Raw genomic sequence first — 20,210 nt, 5'->3', positions numbered from 1 at the left:
AGACTCAAAACAGCTCGGGAAATAACTGCCAGATGTTTAGAGATGTAGAGGTAATGTAGAGGTAATGTAATGTGTATGTTTTATTGTTCTGTGCACCTGGCTGTGGACTGCAGATGGGAAGCAGCAGCAGCTATTTCTGGTACAAACCATCTTTTCTGTTGTGCAATTACCGCTAATTCATTTGTACAACGTCCCTAAAATGAACAATAATCAAAACTTCTTTCACATGAGCAAAGATGTAAATGATGGTCCCTTTAGAGCTTGTGTTTCTCTTTTGAATCCACCGTCCTCTTTTGCCCTGAGTTCTGTTCATGTGTTTGTTTCCTCACAGAGATCAATGAGTGCCGCTCACAGCCCTGTTTAAATGGAGGAACATGTCACGACCAGGTCGGGTCCTTCTTCTGCGAGTGTGGCCAAGGCTTCAGCGGACACCACTGTCAAACCGGTACAATAAAAGTGTAGATATGACAGTTATTATGTCCCAAAGAAAGACATTGATGAGTTATTGTCACTGCAGCTGTGGTTCGATGCTCGCCGGACACTTGTAAGAACGAAGGCACTTGTGAGAATGTGTCCAGCTCCTATTTCTGTCACTGTCCTCTAGGATTTAAGGGAGCACACTGCGAAAAAGGTAAAGTGTTTACGTCTGATATCTGAAACAGTTGTATGTAGATGTAAAGATAACAGACTTGTCCTGTGTGTGTTTGTGCAGAGCAGGATGTGTGTGACTCCAGCCCCTGTTTGAACGGAGGAGTGTGTCGCAGCTACAGGAGGAACTTTCTGTGCCTGTGCAAGGACGGCTTCTTTGGAGACCAGTGCCAAATGTGTAAGTCCTGCACGCTTGTGTGTGTCTGGACCTGGGCTTTTAACTCTAGTCAACTAACAAAGGCTGGACACACTCACTTCAACTGCACTTTTGTTCATCTGATTTCAATATATATTTAAATCATATATGCACTCAAGCAAGTCTTACTTACTTAAAGTGCTGTTGTATGAAACAGATTATGATTTTTTTCAGGTATTTAGTATTAAACTATAACATAATTGGTTTAATCTCTCACAAAATGTAAAATAACATGCCTTATTTTACATTTTGTTCATTGTAAACCGCAGTGTTGATTTAGAGGCCCTAACTTCTTCAGCAGATTTTGTGTTTTTCTTCTTTCTGATCCAGAGGCAGGATTGTTTGAATAATTGCAATAAGTACAGAGCAGTCGGAGAGATAGTTGGGAAATGTTCTGAACACTCAAGCCTCAAACGTAGGACAATATGAGAAAGAACATGCATGAAGCACAAATCAACTTAATGATGAGGGATTCTGCATAATATGTCCCCTTAGGATTATAACTGTTTAATTTAAAATGAGACACTGACAAAACCATGATAAGTTTCATTTGGAAGCATACAAAGGTGTAAATTAACAGATATTTCACAGTGTATAGTTTGTAGCTTTTGTGTTTACTATATTTTAATAGCCACTGTCAAAAGATGATTCTAGTTGTTTGATTCGTTGCCACAATGAACAGTTCAAGATTTGGCTCTTGAATCTCCTGAATGTGTGATAGTGACAGACATGAACTGTGTGTGTTTGTCTCCCTCTAGTGGAGGTGACAGACATGAACTGTGTGTGTTTGTCTCCCTCTAGTGGAGGTGACAGACATGAACTGTGTGTGTTTGTCTCCCGCTAGTGGAGGACCCGTGTGTGCTCAACCCGTGTGGAACCCGTGGCCTTTGCACCAGTGACAAGAGAGGCAACTACAACTGTGTGTGCAACGTGGGACACACCGGGAAGGACTGTGAGAAAGGTGAGTGACTGTGCACCACTGGGCTCCATGTCCATCTCAGCTGCTGTGTTTCCTCTTCAGGCGACATAACTATTTATGTGTGTTTTTTACCATTTTATTTGCTACAAAAAGATAAGATAATCCTTTATTGTCCACACATGGGGACATTTCGGTGTTACAACGCAGTAGATACAGAGGAAAGAACAGAAAACTTATAGGCAGTTTAAAAAAAAACACTCTTAATAGAAGAACTCTTATAAACAAAACAAAAAACTCTTAAAAAAAAAAACGTATTATTAATAATACTAATACTAATGGTAAAGTAAACATTCTTATTTACATCAGTTTTATGCACATGAATATGGCCTTAATTGCTTGTGAGTATGACAGTAATTCCACATGAATATCACGGTATTGCACATGAATAAACCAGGATTAAAGTAGTCCCCTGTGTGTTCCCAGACCTTCTGCCCCCGTCTGGCCTCCACGTTCTCCGTGTGGAGGAAAGTGAGGTGGAGCTGCGCTGGGACCGGCCCGAGCCCCTGCAGAGCCTGATCAGTGGCTTTGCAGTGAAGTACGCTCCTCTGGGACGGGGCAGTCGGAAAACAGACCTGCTGGACCGTGGTCAGCACACGCACGTCATGAGAGGTCTGCTGCCCGGGCTCCTCTACAACATCTCCACCATCTCCCTCAAACACAACCTCAACCACAGCGACTACAGCCGGCCCGCCACCGCGCTCATCCGGACCCGTGAGTACTGTAACTTCTTTGAGCTGTGCTAAAACATGAGTCAGATATGAGATGATGGAATGAGATCAGAAAGATATTCACATTTATATACAGATGAACCAGGTAGGAACATTGAGTAACTTTAATTTAAAACTGCAGACTGACATGAGCACCGGGAACGTGCAGTGGCAACCGAGTCCGCCATTTTGAAAGGGGCACAACAACACGTCTACTACATACGAAATCCAGGAATTCGAAAACCTGCGTTCTGTAAGGTCATTGTTCTGTAAGGTCATTGTTCTGCAAGGTCATTGTTCTGTAAGGTCATTGTTCTGTAAGGTCATTGTTCTGTTAGGTCATTGTTCTGTAAGGTCATTGTTCTGTAAGGTCATTGTTCTGTTAGGTCATTGTTCTGCAAGGTCATTGTTCTGTAAGGTCATTGTTCTGTAAGGTCATTGTTCTGCAAGGTCATTGTTCTGCAAGGTCATTGTTCTGTAAGGTCATTGTTCTGTTAGGTCATTGTTCTGTAAGGTCATTGTTCTGTTAGGTCATTGTTCTGTAAGGTCATTGTTCTGTTAGGTCATTGTTCTGTAAGGTCATTGTTCTGTAAGGTCATTGTTCTGTAAGGTCATTGTTCTGTTAGGTCATTGTTCTGTTAGGTCATTGTTCTGTAAGGTCATTGTTCTGTAAGGTCATTGTTCTGTAAGGTCATTGTTCTGTTAGGTCATTGTTCTGTAAGGTCATTGTTCTGTAAGGTCATTGTTCTGTTAGGTCATTGTTCTGCAAGGTCATTGTTCTGTAAGGTCATTGTTCTGTAAGGTCATTGTTCTGTAAGGTCATTGTTCTGCAAGGTCATTGTTCTGCAAGGTCATTGTTCTGTAAGGTCATTGTTCTGTTAGGTCATTGTTCTGTAAGGTCATTGTTCTGTTAGGTCATTGTTCTGTAAGGTCATTGTTCTGTTAGGTCATTGTTCTGTAAGGTCATTGTTCTGTAAGGTCATTGTTCTGTTAGGTCATTGTTCTGTAAGGTCATTGTTCTGTAAGGTCATTGTTCTGTTAGGTCATTGTTCTGTTAGGTCATTGTTCTGTAAGGTCATTATTCTGTAAGGTCATTGTTCTGTTGACTGACCAAGAAATGAGAGCTTTGTCGTGTAACTTAGTTTGCCGTTATCGTCTAAAGAATCAAAGTATTCGTAGCTCATTATGCTGTAGAAAAGGATGCAGTCGTGTTGGTTTTTAATATATCGCGTGCCCCTTTTAAAATGGCCGCTATGGGGAAGTCCCGGCTGTATGACGTCACCACGAACGCATGTATAGAATGAGATGAGAAATATATACACATGAATATACAGATTAACCAGGTAAAAACGTTGAGTAACTTTAATTTAAAAGTGCATAACTAATAACTACTTTATTATGTGTTTGAAATCAGGACAGAACTGTGCACATGGTGATGTATAAAATGAAATGTACTGTAAATAGTTTGTACGTTTTGTATTGTTTTAATTCTAAAAGCCTCTTATGGACAGGTGATGAAAATTAGCATATTTTGCTGTAACACTTAAAACATTGCATCTGGTTCGTCCAATGTCCATATTAAATAAATAATAAATACATAAAATAATTATCTTCCGTGGGAGATAATTATTAATCCTTGAGTTACTCTGGGAAAAAACAGCACAATATTTAACCTGTCTCCTCACCCCTGTCTCCTTACCCGTGTACCTGTCTCCTCACCCCTGTCTCCTTACCCGTGTACCTGTCTCCTCACCCGTGTACCTGTCTCCTCACCCGTGTACCTGTCTCCTCACCCCTGTACCTGTCTCCTCACCCGTGTACCTGTCTCCTTACCCGTGTACCTGTCTCCTCACCCCTGTCTCCTTACCTGTGTACCTGTCTCCTCACCCCTGTACCTGACTCCTCACCCGTGTACCTGTCTCCTCACCCCTGTACCTGTCTCCTCACCCGTGTACCTGTCTCCTCACCCGTGCACCTGTCTCCTCACCCTTGTACCTGTCTCCTCACCCGTGCACCTGTCTCCTCACCCGTGTACCTGTCTCCTCACCCCTGTCTCCTCACCCCTGTACCTGTCTCCTCACCCCTGTACCTGTCTCCTCACCCCTGTACCTGTCTCCTCACCCGTGTACCTGTCTCCTCACCCCTGTACCTGTCTCCTCACCCGTGTACCTGTCTCCTCACCCCTGTACCTGTCTCCTCACCCGTGTACCTGTCTCCTTACCCGTGTACCTGTCTCCTCACCCCTGTCTCCTTACCTGTGTACCTGTTTCCTCACCCCTGTACCTGACTCCTCACCCGTGTACCTGTCTCCTCACCCCTGTCTCCTCACCCCTGTACCTGTCTCCTCACCCCTGTACTTGTCTCCTCACCCGTGTACTTGTCTCCTCCCCCCTGTACCTGACTCCTCACCCCTGTACCTGTCTCCTCATCCCTGTACCTGTCTCCTCACCCCTGTACCTGTCTCCTCACCCGTGTACCTGTCTCCTCACCCCTGTCTCCTCACCCCTGTACCTGTCTCCTCACCCCTGTACCTGTCTCCTCACCCGTGTACCTGTCTCCTCACCCCTGTCTCCTCACCCGTGTACCTGTCTCCTCACCCGTGCACCTGTCTCCTCACCCTTGTACCTGTCTCCTCACCCCTGTCTCCTCACCCCTGTACCTGTCTCCTCATCCCTGTACCTGTCTCCTCACCCTTGTACCTGTCTCCTCATCCCTGTACCTGTCTCCTCACCCGTGTACCTGTCTCCTCCCCCCTGTACCTGTCTCCTCACCCCTGTACCTGTCTCCTCACCCCTGTACCTGTCTCCTCACCCCTGTACCTGTCTCCTCACCCGTGTACTTGTCTCCTCACCCGTGTACCTGTCTCCTCCCCCCTGTACCTGCCTCCTCACCCCTGTACCTGTCTCCTCCCCCCTGTACCTGTCTCCTCACCCCTGTACCTGTCTCCTCACCCCTGTACCTGTCTCCTCACCCCTGTACCTGTCTCCTCACCCGTGCACCTGTCTCCTCACCCGTGTACCTGTCTCCTCACCCCTGTCTCCTTACCCCTGTACCAGTCTTCTCACCCATGTACCTGTCTCCTCACCCGTGTACCTGTCTCCTCACCCTTGTACCTGTCTCCTCACCCGTGCACCTGTCTCCTCACCCGTGTACCTGTCTCCTCACCCGTGCACCTGTCTCCTCACCCCTGTACCTGTCTCCTCACCCCTGTACCTGTCTCCTCACCCGTGTACCTGTCTCCTCACCCCTGTCTCCTCACCCCTGTACCTGTCTCCTCACCCCTGTACCTGTCTCCTCACCCCTGTACCTGTCTCCTCACCCGTGTACCTGTCTCCTCACCCCTGTCTCCTCACCCGTGTACCTGTCTCCTCACCCGTGCACCTGTCTCCTCACCCTTGTACCTGTCTCCTCACCCCTGTCTCCTCACCCCTGTACCTGTCTCCTCATCCCTGTACCTGTCTCCTCATCCCTGTACCTGTCTCCTCACCCGTGTACCTGTCTCCTCCCCCCTGTACCTGTCTCCTCACCCCTGTACCTGTCTCCTCACCCCTGTACCTGTCTCCTCACCCCTGTACCTGTCTCCTCACCCGTGTACCTGTCTCCTCACCCCTGTCTCCTCACCCGTGTACCTGTCTCCTCACCCGTGCACCTGTCTCCTCACCCTTGTACCTGTCTCCTCACCCCTGTCTCCTCACCTCTGTACCTGTCTCCTCATCCCTGTACCTGTCTCCTCATCCCTGTACCTGTCTCCTCACCCGTGTACCTGTCTCCTCCCCCCTGTACCTGTCTCCTCACCCCTGTACCTGTCTCCTCACCCCTGTACCTGTCTCCTCACCCGTGTACTTGTCTCCTCACCCGTGTACCTGTCTCCTCCCCCCTGTACCTGCCTCCTTACCCCTGTACCTGTCTCCTCCCCCCTGTACCTGTCTCCTCACCCCTGTACCTGTCTCCTCACCCCTGTACCTGTCTCCTCACCCGTGTACCTGTCTCCTCACCCCTGTCTCCTCACCCCTGTACCTGTCTCCTCACCCATGTGCCTGTCTCCTCACCCGTGTACCTGTCTCCTCACCTGTGTACCTGTCTCCTCACCCCTGTACCTGTCTCCTCACCCCTGTACCTGTCTCCTCAGCCCTGCACCTGTCTCCTCACCCCTGTCCCCTCTCTGTCCAGGGCCGCAGCGTGTGGAGCAGCTGACCGTGGCCAGCGTCTCGTCCTCTGCCGTGTGGCTGCAGTGGCAGGTGCAGACGGCTCGAAACGCCGCCGTGAGCCAGGTCCTGGTCTCTGTGTCTCCTTCAGGAAACCAGACTGAGGCTGTGTCTGCGGCTCTGAACGCCAGCGCCTCAGAGCACAGCTTCAGGTGACAAAACCATCAACCAGGGAAGAAACACATAAACCAATATATTCCAAACTATTTCTCATTACAGCAATTTGTAAATTCACTTTCACCATCTGGCCTATATGTTTTCATTTCCTCTGTATTTCTGTGCTATAATTTTATTTTATTGCACTTTCGGTTTTAGATTTTTCATTATTTTCATAATTACTTGCTAATTGTAGTGAGTGTGCTTTAATGTAAATGCAGTACACGCGCTCACCACTGGAGGGCACTGGTCTTCCACCACATCACTTTTAGTGTTGACTCAAATCTGTTTGTGTTTCCAGCTCATTACTTCCTGGACACAAGTACACAGTGGACGTTCTGACTCAGAGCGGGGTCAGGCCTGATGAGTTCCCCTCCACCAGTCACTCCGCCGGACCACTCAGCTTCTGGACAAGTAAGATCACATATGTATTATTTGAATGTTATAATTATAAATGTGTTATATGCTATGAAACTGTTGTATTGGACTGTGTTGATCAAGGAACGCTTCACTTACCAGTATTATCAGTATTCTTTTAAACAAGATAATCAAGAACTGATGCATTAAAGGTTTTCTAATGATGTAAACACTATAGTCCCTGTCATGTGTGTCTCCCCAGGACCCCTCCCGCCTCTGAACCTGTCTCTCTCCCACGTGAGCTCTACCTCGGCCCTCATCACTTGGACACGCCCCTCCAGGATGCCCGCCGACGGTTTCGTGGTGAACGTGACGCGGGGCCTGAACACGAGGAGCCGCTTTCTGCCCAACGGCAAACTCCAGTCCTACACGTTGAGAGAGCTGACTCCGGGACAGCAGTACTACGTGTCCCTCACCTCGGTCAAGAGCACAGGGCAGGAGCAGGTGCACAGTGCGCCCCTGCACCTGTCGTTCACCACATGTGAGTCTCAGTGTGTTCTGCTCAAACCCCCAAATTTTTGTTGAATAAAACTGAAACGCAGATTCCCCATGTTTAGTCCTGACTCTGGCACCAGCAGGAGGCAGGTCCATGTTTAGTCCTGACTCTGGCACCAGCAGGAGGCCGGTCCATGTTTAGTCCTGACTCTGGCACCAGCCGGGGGCCGGTCCATGTTTAGTCCTGACTCTGGCACCAGCAGGAGGCCGGTCCATGTTTAGTCCTGACTCTGGCACCAGCAGAAGGCCGGTCCATGTTTAGTCCTGACTCTGGCACCAGCAGGAGGCCGGTCCATGTTTAGTCCTGACTCTGGCACCAGCAGGAGGCCGGTCCATGTTTAGTCCTGACTCTGGCACCAGCAGGAGGCCGGTCCATGTTTAGTCCTGACTCTGGCACCAGCAGAAGGCCGGTCCATGTTTAGTCCTGACTCTGGCACCAGCAGGAGGCCGGTCCATGTTTAGTCCTGACTCTGGCACCAGCAGGAGGCCGGTCTATGTTTAGTCCTGACTCTGGAACCAGCAGGAGGCCGGTCCATGTTTAGTCCTGACTCTGGCACCAGCAGGAGGTCGGTCCATGTTTAGTCCTGACTCTGGGCACCAGCAGGAGGCCGGTCCATGTTTAGTCCTGACTCTGGGCACCAGCAGGAGGCTCTTGTGGGGGGAGTGTCTTGCCCAAGGTCACATAATAAGGAACGACACCTACAGTTTGTGTGGGTCAAATCAAAACAAGGATTAAACCAGCAAAAGTAGGATTTTGTCAGCCAAAATGAATGAACCATTATTTTAGAAGTCGACTGCTCAGTGATTTTTTTTTTCCGATTAGTCGATTAGTTAGACGGTTGCACAGTGAGTACAAAATACATTCATAACCAAATAAAGGTTGATAAATGGTGAGTGACGGCTTCTAGGTAAAGAATGTGTTTGTATGAAGTGTTTGGATGAATAAAATCAGATATTTTGATTTAATAATTCCACTGTCTTTGTTATGTCTCGTCCAGATTGTGATGATCAAAATACGATGACAATGATCTTTTACAGTCAGACAGCCACAATGAGTTGATTTATTGTTGCAGCCCTCCAACTAATGTACTATCCCTGTTCGTTCTTTATTTTTGGACAGTACCTATGCAAAGCAGATCAGGCAGAAGAAGAGAAGAAAGGCTACGAGCTACGGGGGCCCACAGTGTCCAAGCAGCTCCTCTTTCACACGCTCAGGACCTGGAACTGAATAAAGAGACCGAAAACTCGCAAGAACTGCCCCGGTACGTCCAGTATGCAGCACTATACTACAGAATATGTGATGTTTATCTGCGGCGGAGCTGATGGAATCTGTGTTTGATTCCACAGATACACAGAGCTCATCGACAGAAGGGGGAAGATAACAACTAGATTAACTCATATGCCCAGAAAAGCAGTTCGACATCGAACAAGTAAGTTCCTGACTGAAAAGTAATTCATCTACAGGGGACATAATTATAGTTGTTACGTGGTTAAAATGGTCTGTACGCACACTTGTGTTTCCTCTATTTAACCTGCCAGTCATTGTACTACAGTGAGCGGCCACTATACATGCGTTCACACATCCGGGAACTTGTGCAGTGGCAACCCAGTCCGCCATTTTGAAAGGGGCACAACAACACGTCTACTACATACGAAATCCAGGAAATATGAGGCCAATATGCCAAAAACCTGCTTTCTGTAAGGTCATTGTTCTGTTAGGTCATTGTTCTGTAAGGTCATTGTTCTGTAAGGTCATTGTTCTGTTCGGTCATTGTTCTGTAAGGTCATTGTTCTGTTAGGACATTGTTCTGTAAGGTCATTGTTCTGTTAGGTCATTGTTCTGTAAGGTCATTGTTCTGTAAGGTCATTGTTCTGTTAGGTCATTGTTCTGTAAGGTCATTGTTCTGTAAGGTCATTGTTCTGTAAGGTCATTGTTCTGTTAGGTCATTGTTCTGTAAGGTCATTGTTCTGTTAGGACATTGTTCTGTAAGGTCATTGTTCTGTAAGGTCATTGTTCTGTAAGGTCATTGTTCTTAGTTTGCCGTTATCGTCTAAAGAATCAAAGTATTCGTAGCTCATTATGCCGTAGAAAAGGATGCAGTCGTGTTGGTTTTCATATATCGCGTGCCCCTTTTAAAATGGCCGCCATGGGGAAGTCCCGACTGTATGACGTCACCGCGAACGCATGTATCAAGTATTTTACAAATAGTCGACTAGTTACACGATTGTTTCAAATATAACTAAGAGATTTATTTATTGTTTTTATTATTTGATGAGTTAAAGCTAAAATATGACAAATGGATGCTTATTGATAGATTATATTCCTTTCAACCACAGTTTATTTGACAATTCAACATTAAGTGTGTTTTACAATCAAATAAAACATATATTCTTGTCTCATTTGATTTAATAACAGTGCTATACTTATGTTTGTGCAGCCCACCGTGATTCTCTCTTTACCTTTGCTAAACTGGATGAGATAATGATTCGTACTTATTTTGTCCATTGTTATTTCTAATCTTTTAACGAAATCAAACAGTGAAATAGTGTTCTGTCAATAAACCATCGTTGTTGTTGACATGTTTTAGATCTAATGTGTGGACCACCCACAGACTTGTTGTTTAGATGCAGTTGATTTACTGTAATAAGATCAAAAACACACAAACATTTATGAAAACAGAATCATGAATCATTTCTTGGCATTTCTTCAGTAAATAAAGTTTCGGCCAGACTTCTTAGTTAATTTATGCATTATTTAATCTGCTGCTCTCTGTATGATACATTATGATCTGATTTGTAAGCTGTAAGTCAAAAGCAAAGATTAAATATACAAAGGTTTTACATCAAATATTTAGTAAAGTCGTTGTGTATTAATATTTAAACATTTGCTCGGCCTCAAAGTGTTTTCCTATCACAACTGTTTGGATTTGGTCTAAACATGATTCTTTTTCATGTCATGTTGCAGACGGAATATTTTAGACCAAATATGTTGTGAACCAGAGTCTGCCAACACGTAATATGAACCATAAAATTCAACAAACACATGCATTGTATTTTCCACTTGGTGTTTTACTGTGTATTCCTGCACATTTCTTTCATTTCCGTTATAATGCTGCATAACTAAGTGTCCTTGGAGGCTTTGGCCATGTATTTCACTAAACAGCTGTTATAATACTGCACAAAGGACATGAGTCTTTCCTCGTTTGTGTTTGATTTTTGACCTTTGACTGTGTTTAATGTACGTTTTGCCTTGCAGAACCCGAGCCTCCGATTCGATTAGAGAAGATGGAGGAGACGACGAACAAAATCAGCCTCGCGCTGCAGATCCAGGAGGAGAGTGTGCGGGCGGGGCCGGGTAGGTGTCTCCAGGTCTAATTCTCACATCTGGCACAGGACACACCCACCACACAAACTCTACACACTGTAAGCCAATAGTGTACTGTTCATGGTTATGTTGTCTAATACTATATAGTTTGGATGTCTAAATAGTTTCATGGTCTAATACAGGGGTGGGCAAACTGCGGCCCACGGGATTCAATAGCCTATATTTGACAGAAAAGTGATATTTTATTTGATATTTAATTTTTTGGATATATATTTTCTCACACCATTGATCGCGGGCCGGCCCTCCGCTACTTGCCTGGATTCGAATATGGCCCTCGGAGGAAAATAATTGCCCACCCCTGGTCTAATAAGTATTTCATTTTGATAGTGGACAAAAAAGAACTATTATAAGATCATCACAGATTAAAAACAAAAATGACACAGTTTAATGTAGTTGCTTAATGTCAATGTTTTGGACGTCATAAGCCACGCCTTCTCTCCGCTCTTTTATTGTTACTGAAATTGAAACTGTGTGAACATAATGCCTGTTCAAATTGTAGAATAGACTCGTTAAAAGCTTGTGACGAGAAACTTTCTAATCTCCAGAATGGAGATGTGATTTCAATGAAGAAACTGGGATTAAATGCAGAATATCAGAGAATATGAAAAATCAAGATGGTTTTGGCAATTGAAAACTACATAATACAGATTATTATGTTTTACAAATATCTATTCTATCTGCAGAAATATGAGATACTTTATCACAAAATATACCTATTGTAAGGCTCAAATATAATTTGAATCTTATTTTTTTAATACAAATATAAAATAAACATTTTACACTCCCAATTGTTACTTAAAACCATTAGAATTTAGATCAGATGTTAATTAATAATTGAAATGATTCACTCATTTTGCATCCATTCTGATCACGGAGCATTTTAAATGGTCGATATTATGAAGTCACTGATTTTGAACCAGATGGCCCCATTTCCATTATATATTTTATTGTGTTGTGATGCAAGTCGATCATGAGCAATACTTTTAAACAGTCGTGTGTCGTATGTTAATCTTGAAGACACAATAACTGTTGCATGTGACAAGCCCGAACACAATGTGTATCTCTGTAACCGGAGCCTCTGTCCTGTGGATGTTGATTGCAGCTGTTGTTCCAGAGCTGTCCCAGGACTGCCGTCGCCTGTCCTGTCTGAACGGGGGCACATGTGTGAGCGCGGGCGACGCCTTCATCTGCGACTGCGCCACTGGCTTCAAGGGCCGGCAGTGCGAGCTCTGTAAGTGCAGACGGGACTATTTACACGGACAGGACCAGGGCTGGTTCAGCTTCAGTAGATTTACATTTATGAAGGATCCAGCAAATATCTAGCTATTATAATGGTGTAATGTGTGTTTCCAGGACATGTTTCATATACAAACCAGCTCCAGTAACTTACACCTTTCATCGTCAAACACTCAGAAAGCGCTTCATAAATAGCAAATGATCCATCCATCCATCTTCTTCCAAACAAATAATGAATGCACTTAAATAGTATAAAGTAAATATGTCAAATCAAACATACACTATGTCAGCTGACTCACCAGGTTTGAAATTAAAGCGTGTTAAATGAAGTTAAAGGGTCTTCAGTTTGTCATTGGCAGTAGATTCATGCAATGCCATTTGCAAGAAGTTAGTGACGCAATCAAATTGTATTATTCCAGAACATGTTGGTGTGACCAGAATTACACTTAGTTTAGCAAAGACTCTTAGATAATGCAATAAACACATCACCTCTGACTTCACACACTGTAACTGCTCCTGGGAACATTCTCAAAGTAAAAAACAAGTTTTAAAAAGGTCAAAAGTGTAAGTGACAAGGAGTCAAAATGAAATGGATATAGAAGATATAGTTTATATATAGTTTTTCAATTAGTCTGTGATTGCAACAGTTCCTTCTTCCTTATTGTGACCAGCCCTATTTTATTTGTAGAGCACATTTCCTGCACAAAGTAATTCAAAATGCTTTACAAAACAAGAACAGGAACTTATGCGTTGAAATCAGAATACAAACAGATAAAACGTACATAATCATTGTAAAATGTACTTTTAAAGGCCAGCAGGTGGCCGGTCCATGTTTAGTCCTGACTCTGGCACCAGCAGGTGGCCGGTCCATGTTTAGTCCTGACTCTGGCACCAGCAGTAGGCTGGTCCATGTTTAGTCCTGACTCTGGCACCAGCAGTAGGCTGGTCCATGTTTAGTCCTGACTCTGGCACCAGTAGGAGGCCGGTCCATGTTTAGTCCTGACTCTGGCACCAGCAGGAGGCCGGTCCATGTTTAGTCCTGACTCTGGCACCAGCAGGAGGCCGGTCCATGTTTAGTCCTGACTCTGGCACCAGCAGGAGGCCGGTCCATGTTTAGTCCTGACTCTAGCACCAGCAGGAGGCCGGTCCATGTTTAGTCCTGACTCTGGCACCAGCAGGAGGCCGGTCCATGTTTAGTCCTGACTCTGGCACCAGCAGGAGGCCGGTCCATGTTTAGTCCTGACTCTGGCACCAGCAGGAGGCCGGTCCATGTTTAGTCCTGACTCTGGCACCAGCAGGAGGCCGGTCCATGTTTAGTCCTGACTCTGGCACCAGCAGGAGGCCGGTCCATGTTTAGTCCTGACTCTGGCACCAGCAGGAGGCCGGTCCATGTTTAGTCCTGACTCTGGCACCAGCAGGAAGCCGGTCCATGTTTAGTCCTGACTCTAGCACCAGCAGGAGGCCGGTCCATGTTTAGTCCTGACTCTGGCACCAGCAGGAGGCCGGTCCATGTTTAGTCCTGACTCTGGCACCAGCAGGAGGCCGGTCCATGTTTAGTCCTGACTCTGGCACCAGCAGGAGGCCGGTTCATGTTAAGTCCTGACTCTGGCACCAGCAGGAGGCCGGTCCATGTTTAGTCCTGACTCTGGCACCAGCAGGAGGCCGGTCCCTGAGGTCCTCAGAGTCCGAGATGGTTCATATGGCACTAACATATCCAAGATGTACTTTGGTGCTAGGCCATGGAGAGACTTGTACACAAGCAGAGCTGCTTTAAAGTCTCTTCTCTGAGCCACAGGGGGCAGTGCAGAGACCTGAGAACAGGACTAATGTGATGGTACTTCCTGGTTCTAGTCAGGACCCGAGCAGCAGCGTTCTGGATGTACTGCAGCTGTTTTACAACTCGTTTGGAGAGGCCAGTGAGCAGGCCGTTACAGTAGTCTAATCTACTGGAGACAAACGCATGGATAAGTCTCTAAAAAACTGGTTTGGCTCCATACTTTTGATTTTCTTTAGATGGTTAAAAGCTTCTGATGTTATTGATTTGATTCTTAAGTTGCCTCCAGCATAAATGTTTAAAGAAAGTCCCTCGATATTTTTGATGCACCTGAATACTTCTGGGTTCATTATATTCCACTCGAGAGTGGTTCCATACTTCTGTAGTATACTCAGGGCCGGCCCAAGCCTTCAGGGGGCCCTAAGCGAAAAAAAAAATTTGGGGGCCCCTCACCACGTCATCAGAATCAGTTTTATTGCCATTGTCAGTAAACAATTCACATATGGGAACTTTCTTCAACGCAAACAAAGCACCAAAACTCCAGGGCATCCGTTTGCCAGTTAGTTTATTCTCAGCACCTCACAAGCTCAAATATGGATAACTTAAATCCCACAATGCAACTTGGTATTCCGCTGACATCCTTCCTACTCCCTGTACAAATAACACACGTCCCAGATATGTATTTGGGCGTATTTGTGGGCGTTAAGGGTCGACAGCCACATTAGCACATTAGTTTAAATTGATGAACAGGGGGGGTCTGGGGGCCCTCCCCCAGAGATTTTCAGACCTTTTTGGGTCTTCTGGTGCATTTTAATGTGGTCCAGCCGCTAAAGTAAGAGTCAAATGTTGAGGTTTTAATGCTATAAAATGATGTGATGAAACTGAGCCAGGAGAAAATGACTAAAGCCAGATATTAATACATTAGTGTACTTAATTACTCAATACAATATTGGCTATGAAAAATAATTATGGTCAAATTGATTCATTTTAACTGAAAATGTAAAAGTAATAGTTATCCTTACTAATTTATCTTTTACAGCTCCCAACTGTTCCTTCTTGCTAAAGTGACAAAACAAGTTATATTAAATTAAACAAATGGCATAAGCATTGCTTGATTAACAATTAACACTGATAAAACAGTGCAAACATGTTATTCCCAGAGAATGAACAGAACTAGAAGTGAAGGTCCAAATCTAGCTATAGTGAAGAGACTACGTTTCGGCAACTTTGCCACTTTTATATAAAAATATATAGTATTATTCTATAACAGACGTAATCATAATATGTCTGGTTATTTTTCACTATCAATTTATTATAATTCATAACAAATAGTCTAATGATGCTTTTTAAATAAATTGAAATGTTTTATTACTCTATTAAAAGTGAATTACAATCTAAATGTTTGTTCTGATCAGAACACCACACACTGGACTCCTGCATGAAACAATGCTGCGATGTGATTGGCTGATGGACCTGACGTGCATAAACCTTTACGTTCCTCTCATTGCACGTTAAGAAGTCAAAGTCAAACAGACACGAGTCATGATTGATCTGACACATGGAGATGTGAGAGAGAGGGACGCAAACTCAAACCGCTCATCTCTGACTGAGGCTGCTCAGGGGCCCGGGACAGGGGCCCGGGACAGGCGCCGCCGGGGCCCGGGACAGGCGCCGCACACTGTTCACTCCAAAGTCTCACGTCAGAGGTTCTGGACGAGACGGCGCTCGTCCGAACCGGATCTCCGCCTCTTAGTGACCGGGGCATAGACGCCCCTCACCGGCCTCACCTGCAGCTGACACTACGGGGCTGGTGTCAATGTGAAGCTTATTATCTTTCATTCAGACATATTATTGTGCGCGGGGCAGAGCTCTCGTCGCCTCCAGCCTGAGCGAACGTGACAGACTCGTGTTGTTTCAAACAGCAGCATTAACCGTCTCTTTGTAAGATAAGTTCAATACCTGGAAAGTGTTGTTGAGTTTGCAGTTTCTTTACATCGTCAAGAAGTTTCTTCTTTAGTTTTTCGGCATCGGGGGGATATATTCCTCTGGACATGAGGACCACGTTATGTTGTGTTTATGTTTTGCTCTCGTTCTCCTCGCGCACAATGAAGTTGACCAATCAGCGCAGGTTTGGTGTCTTAGTTGCCAGATTGTCATTACAAATAAATGTGGTTTGTGCGTTATATGTTACAGTTGTGTGCGCTGCCGCGCCAGCAGCGCTACTACACTAGTGGCTCACGCTGCGCTTGCACTTCTCATAAGACGGGTTGCCAGATTGGGGGCCCTATTAACGCCTCGGGGCCCTACGCGGCTGCTTAGTTCGCTTATAGGCTGGGCCGGCCCTGAGTATACTGGTAGTATAGTATACTGTAGTATACTGGTAGAATAGTATACTGGTAGTATAGTATACTGTAGTATGCTGTAGTATACTGGTAGTATACTGGTAGTATAGTATACTGTAGTATACTGGTAGTATAGTATACTGTTGTATACTGGTAGTATAGTATACTGTAGTATAGTATACTGTAGTATGCTGTAGTATACTGGTAGTATACTGGTAGTATAGTATACTGTAGTATACTGGTAGTATAGTATACTGTTGTATACTGGTAGTATAGTATACTGTAGTATAGTATACTGTAGTATGCTGTAGTATACTGGTAGTATACTGGTAGTATAGTATACTGTAGTATACTGGTAGTATAGTATACTGTTGTATACTGGTAGTATAGTATACTGTTGTATACTGGTAGTATAGTATACTGTAGTATAGTATACTGTAGTATACTGGTAGTATAGTATACTGTAGTATAGTATACTGTAGTATACTGGTAGTATAGTATACTGTAGTATACTGGTAGTATAGTATACTGTAGTATACTGGTAGTATAGTATACTGTAGTATACTGGTAGTATAGTATACTGTAGTATACTGGTCAGCTGTGAAGAGTGCCACGCCTCCAGCTCTTTCTCTTAAAAGCAGGAAACTCGCTCCAATGACATTTATGAATAGCCTGGTTAACCTAACACCTGCAGGGCACGAGTGTACAACATGAATACACACTACTGCTGCTGCTGAGGGGCACAAAGAAACAGAGTATTTTCCCTACACGGCCAAAGAGAGGGCAGCTACATTGTATCCTCAGTTTTTCTTTGGTACGTCATGGACATAAAAGACAGAGAGGACTCTGCTGTCTCTATCAGCCTTGTGTAGGGACATGTGGTGAAGTGTGTACTTCCTGGAGGAAGCATCAACTGTAATACTTTATCCACACGGATCATTTCTTTGTATGTATGTATCCATGTACGTACCGGCACATGAACACATTTTATTGGCATTTGAGTGGGGCACATGTGTCTTTAAACAAATATGATATACACAACATGTTTTAATCTGTCCTGGTTCGTGACGGGAACGTTGAGTGTTGAAATGTAAGAACATGTTTAGGCTACATGATTTTGAACAGAAATAGACATTATATAGAATCTTCACTGATCTTCGTTGCCTTCAGGGGCCAAAGTGTCATTGCACTTCTCGCTCTCTCAAGTCATTTTCTTCACCTAAACATCAACATCAGATTGTTTAAACATTCCTTTCCTAAAATCATCCATCATCGGGCCAGGATCACCCAGCCAGTCCATCCCACGAGACCCTGAACCATCCAACAGACGTCTCCCACTTAGTGACAAATAACTAATGTTTCTGTTTGTCTTCCGTCTTGTCCAGCGTGTCAAAGAGTCTCGCACCCGTGCACTCGACTCTATTCAGAGACCAAAAGTGTGCCCGTTTGGGAGGGCGGAGTCTGTCATTACCTGTAAGTTACATCAGCCTTGAAACTGATGAGAAAGACATGTGTTGAATCTGGAGCAATGCACTGAGCAGATTCTGTTTTTGTGCAGATACAAGCGAACGTATAAGGTCCAGCAGGACGTGTGCTACAGAGAGACCTGTGAACCGGCTGTCCCACACAAAAGTCAAAGTAAGAGTTTCTCTTATGCAGTTTTTCCATTTCTTCTGATTATATTTGCTGATATATTTGACCTTTTACATTTTACAGATAGAAGAACAAACAGGCAACAATAAAGGTTTGTATTACAATGCTATTATTTAGAAACAACCCAATACTTCAATGAGAAGTAATCTTATTATAATAGTGATAGAAAGTATTCATGTTTTAGTAATAACGTTATTGGTATGTCGGTATAATCCCTCATGTGTCTCTTATGTGTCCCTTATGTGTCCCTCATGTGTCCCTCATGTGTCATTCATGTGTCCCTCATTTGTCACTCTTGTGTCCCTCATGTGTCCCTCATGTGTCACTCGTGTGTCTCTCATGTATCACTCGTGTGTCTCTCATGTGTCACTCGTGTGTCTCTCATCTGTCCCTCATGTGTCACTCGTGTGTCTCTCATGTGTCCCTCATGTGTCTCTCATGTGTCACTCGGGTGTCTCTCATCTGTCCCTCATGTGTCACTCGTGTGTCTCTCATGTATCACTCATGTATCACTCATGTGTCTCTCATGTGTCCCTCATGTGTCCCTCATGTGTCCCTCAGTGATCCATTGTAGAAAAAGATTCAGTTGTAGTCATATGGACACTATTGTAGAAAAAAAAACAAATGTCAAGAGTCATTCTCAATCTGTGGATCTGTCTGAGATATTAATCCTGCTCTGAGTTAGCTCCGCCCTCTAGGATGTTACTGGTGTGAACATTAGTCATAATCTGAAAGAGAAATAAACGTACAGTTCACAGCAAGTTATGTTAATTAAGTGAGTTATACAATTCTTGGATGCAAAAAATAAATACATTTTAAAAACAAAAATATATCTATATCCATCTATATCGATATAGATGTTCACACACACACGCACGCACACACTGCTACAATTTATTATTATTATTATTATTCATATATATTTGTCTTTTCCCTCCAGAGCCTCAGATTCTGGCTGAAGCGCTGACATCACTGTCATGTGAAAACCTCCAAGTTCAATTTAGTTGTTTCTAATCTTCTACTTGAAGTGACTGATTATGGATGTGTTTGTGCTGTTGAACCCACTGTAAGGTCTTTTATCTCAAAAACAGACAAATACATTTGATCCCTAAGTTAACATTGTGCGAGAAATAGTAAATAGTCTTTAAATATAGATCAATTGATAATTACAAATGTTTGCAGTGCCTAATAGAAAGTAGACCGTATTACCTCATGTCACTTGTCAGTGCTGACACAGGAACAGGTTTGTCCCTCAGGGAAGTGCGCCCCACCGCTGTATTCACCAAAAAAACATCTAACTTTGAAATCCGGTTGTTCTTGACAATAATGCACAGTGGTGTCTTTGTACAAATATCTTGTGTCTCAGCAGGCCTCTCCGCTTGCTGCCCTGTAAATAGTGTTAATAGGCTTTTTTGTAGGTGACTATTTTAATAATAAAAATCTTAAAATGTTTTCTTTGTGTCTTTTTATGTGTCTACTCGTGCTGGATGTAAGAAATCCAAATGTATAGACATACTAGATTCTTCAGCAGTCAACACCAAGGAGCCCGGTCCAGGCCAAAGTCTAATCTGAGACTAAAGGAAGAACCAGAACTGAGTATTTCTTGCTCTCAAACTAATATAACAAAGAGCAATGAATGTTTGGAACAATCCAGCTCTTATGGGCCAGTTTAGGACTCAAATATTCTCCTGCAGGTATGTGTTGTGCAGTGTATAAAGGTCTGGTTCACATCCATGATTTAAACAGGGCAGTGGGCCACAACCTTGCATTTCACTTGTGGCACATGATTGAAGAGCACTGACCGGAGTGACCCCTGAGACCACCGGAGTGACCCCGGAGACCACCGAGCAACGAGCCGCATTGAAAATCAAGGTCGCCCCTGACGCACATTCATCGGTTTTATAACAGTTGTTCTTCATCATCTTGCCTCACATATCGCATTTATTTTCATGTGTTCGTAGATTTATGTTAATTATCACAATGTTGCGCTCGTTTGCAAACACGGCGTTGTGTTTAT

General features: G+C 44.2%; 1 protein-coding gene across 1 annotated transcript in view; it reads left to right on the top strand.

Annotated features, from left to right (window-relative positions):
* The window catches only part of sned1 (sushi, nidogen and EGF-like domains 1), a 54,049-nt gene extending 35,767 nt beyond the window's left edge, over window positions 1-18,282 (top strand). Inside the window, exons 16-30 of the mRNA XM_072438780.1 lie at window positions 332-445; window positions 518-631; window positions 713-826; window positions 1,689-1,805; window positions 2,247-2,534; window positions 6,701-6,887; window positions 7,193-7,305; window positions 7,511-7,789; window positions 8,924-9,065; window positions 9,151-9,233; window positions 11,060-11,158; window positions 12,291-12,419; window positions 17,926-18,013; window positions 18,099-18,178; window positions 18,257-18,282. Coding sequence (XP_072294881.1) covers window positions 332-445; window positions 518-631; window positions 713-826; window positions 1,689-1,805; window positions 2,247-2,534; window positions 6,701-6,887; window positions 7,193-7,305; window positions 7,511-7,789; window positions 8,924-9,065; window positions 9,151-9,233; window positions 11,060-11,158; window positions 12,291-12,419; window positions 17,926-18,013; window positions 18,099-18,178; window positions 18,257-18,282 — 1,973 coding nt within the window. The remainder of the gene's footprint in view (window positions 1-331; window positions 446-517; window positions 632-712; window positions 827-1,688; window positions 1,806-2,246; window positions 2,535-6,700; window positions 6,888-7,192; window positions 7,306-7,510; window positions 7,790-8,923; window positions 9,066-9,150; window positions 9,234-11,059; window positions 11,159-12,290; window positions 12,420-17,925; window positions 18,014-18,098; window positions 18,179-18,256) is intronic.
* Window positions 18,283-20,210: the final 1,928 nt, after the last annotated feature.

Source organism: Eucyclogobius newberryi, unplaced genomic scaffold, assembly GCF_026437365.1.
Source record: "Eucyclogobius newberryi isolate DKJ021-1_F unplaced genomic scaffold, fEucNew1.0.hap1 SCAF_9, whole genome shotgun sequence".
Lineage (NCBI taxonomy): Eukaryota > Metazoa > Chordata > Actinopteri > Gobiiformes > Gobiidae > Eucyclogobius > Eucyclogobius newberryi.
Note: the sequence above shows the minus strand (reverse complement) of the source record. Positions and strands in the feature narration are given on the sequence as shown.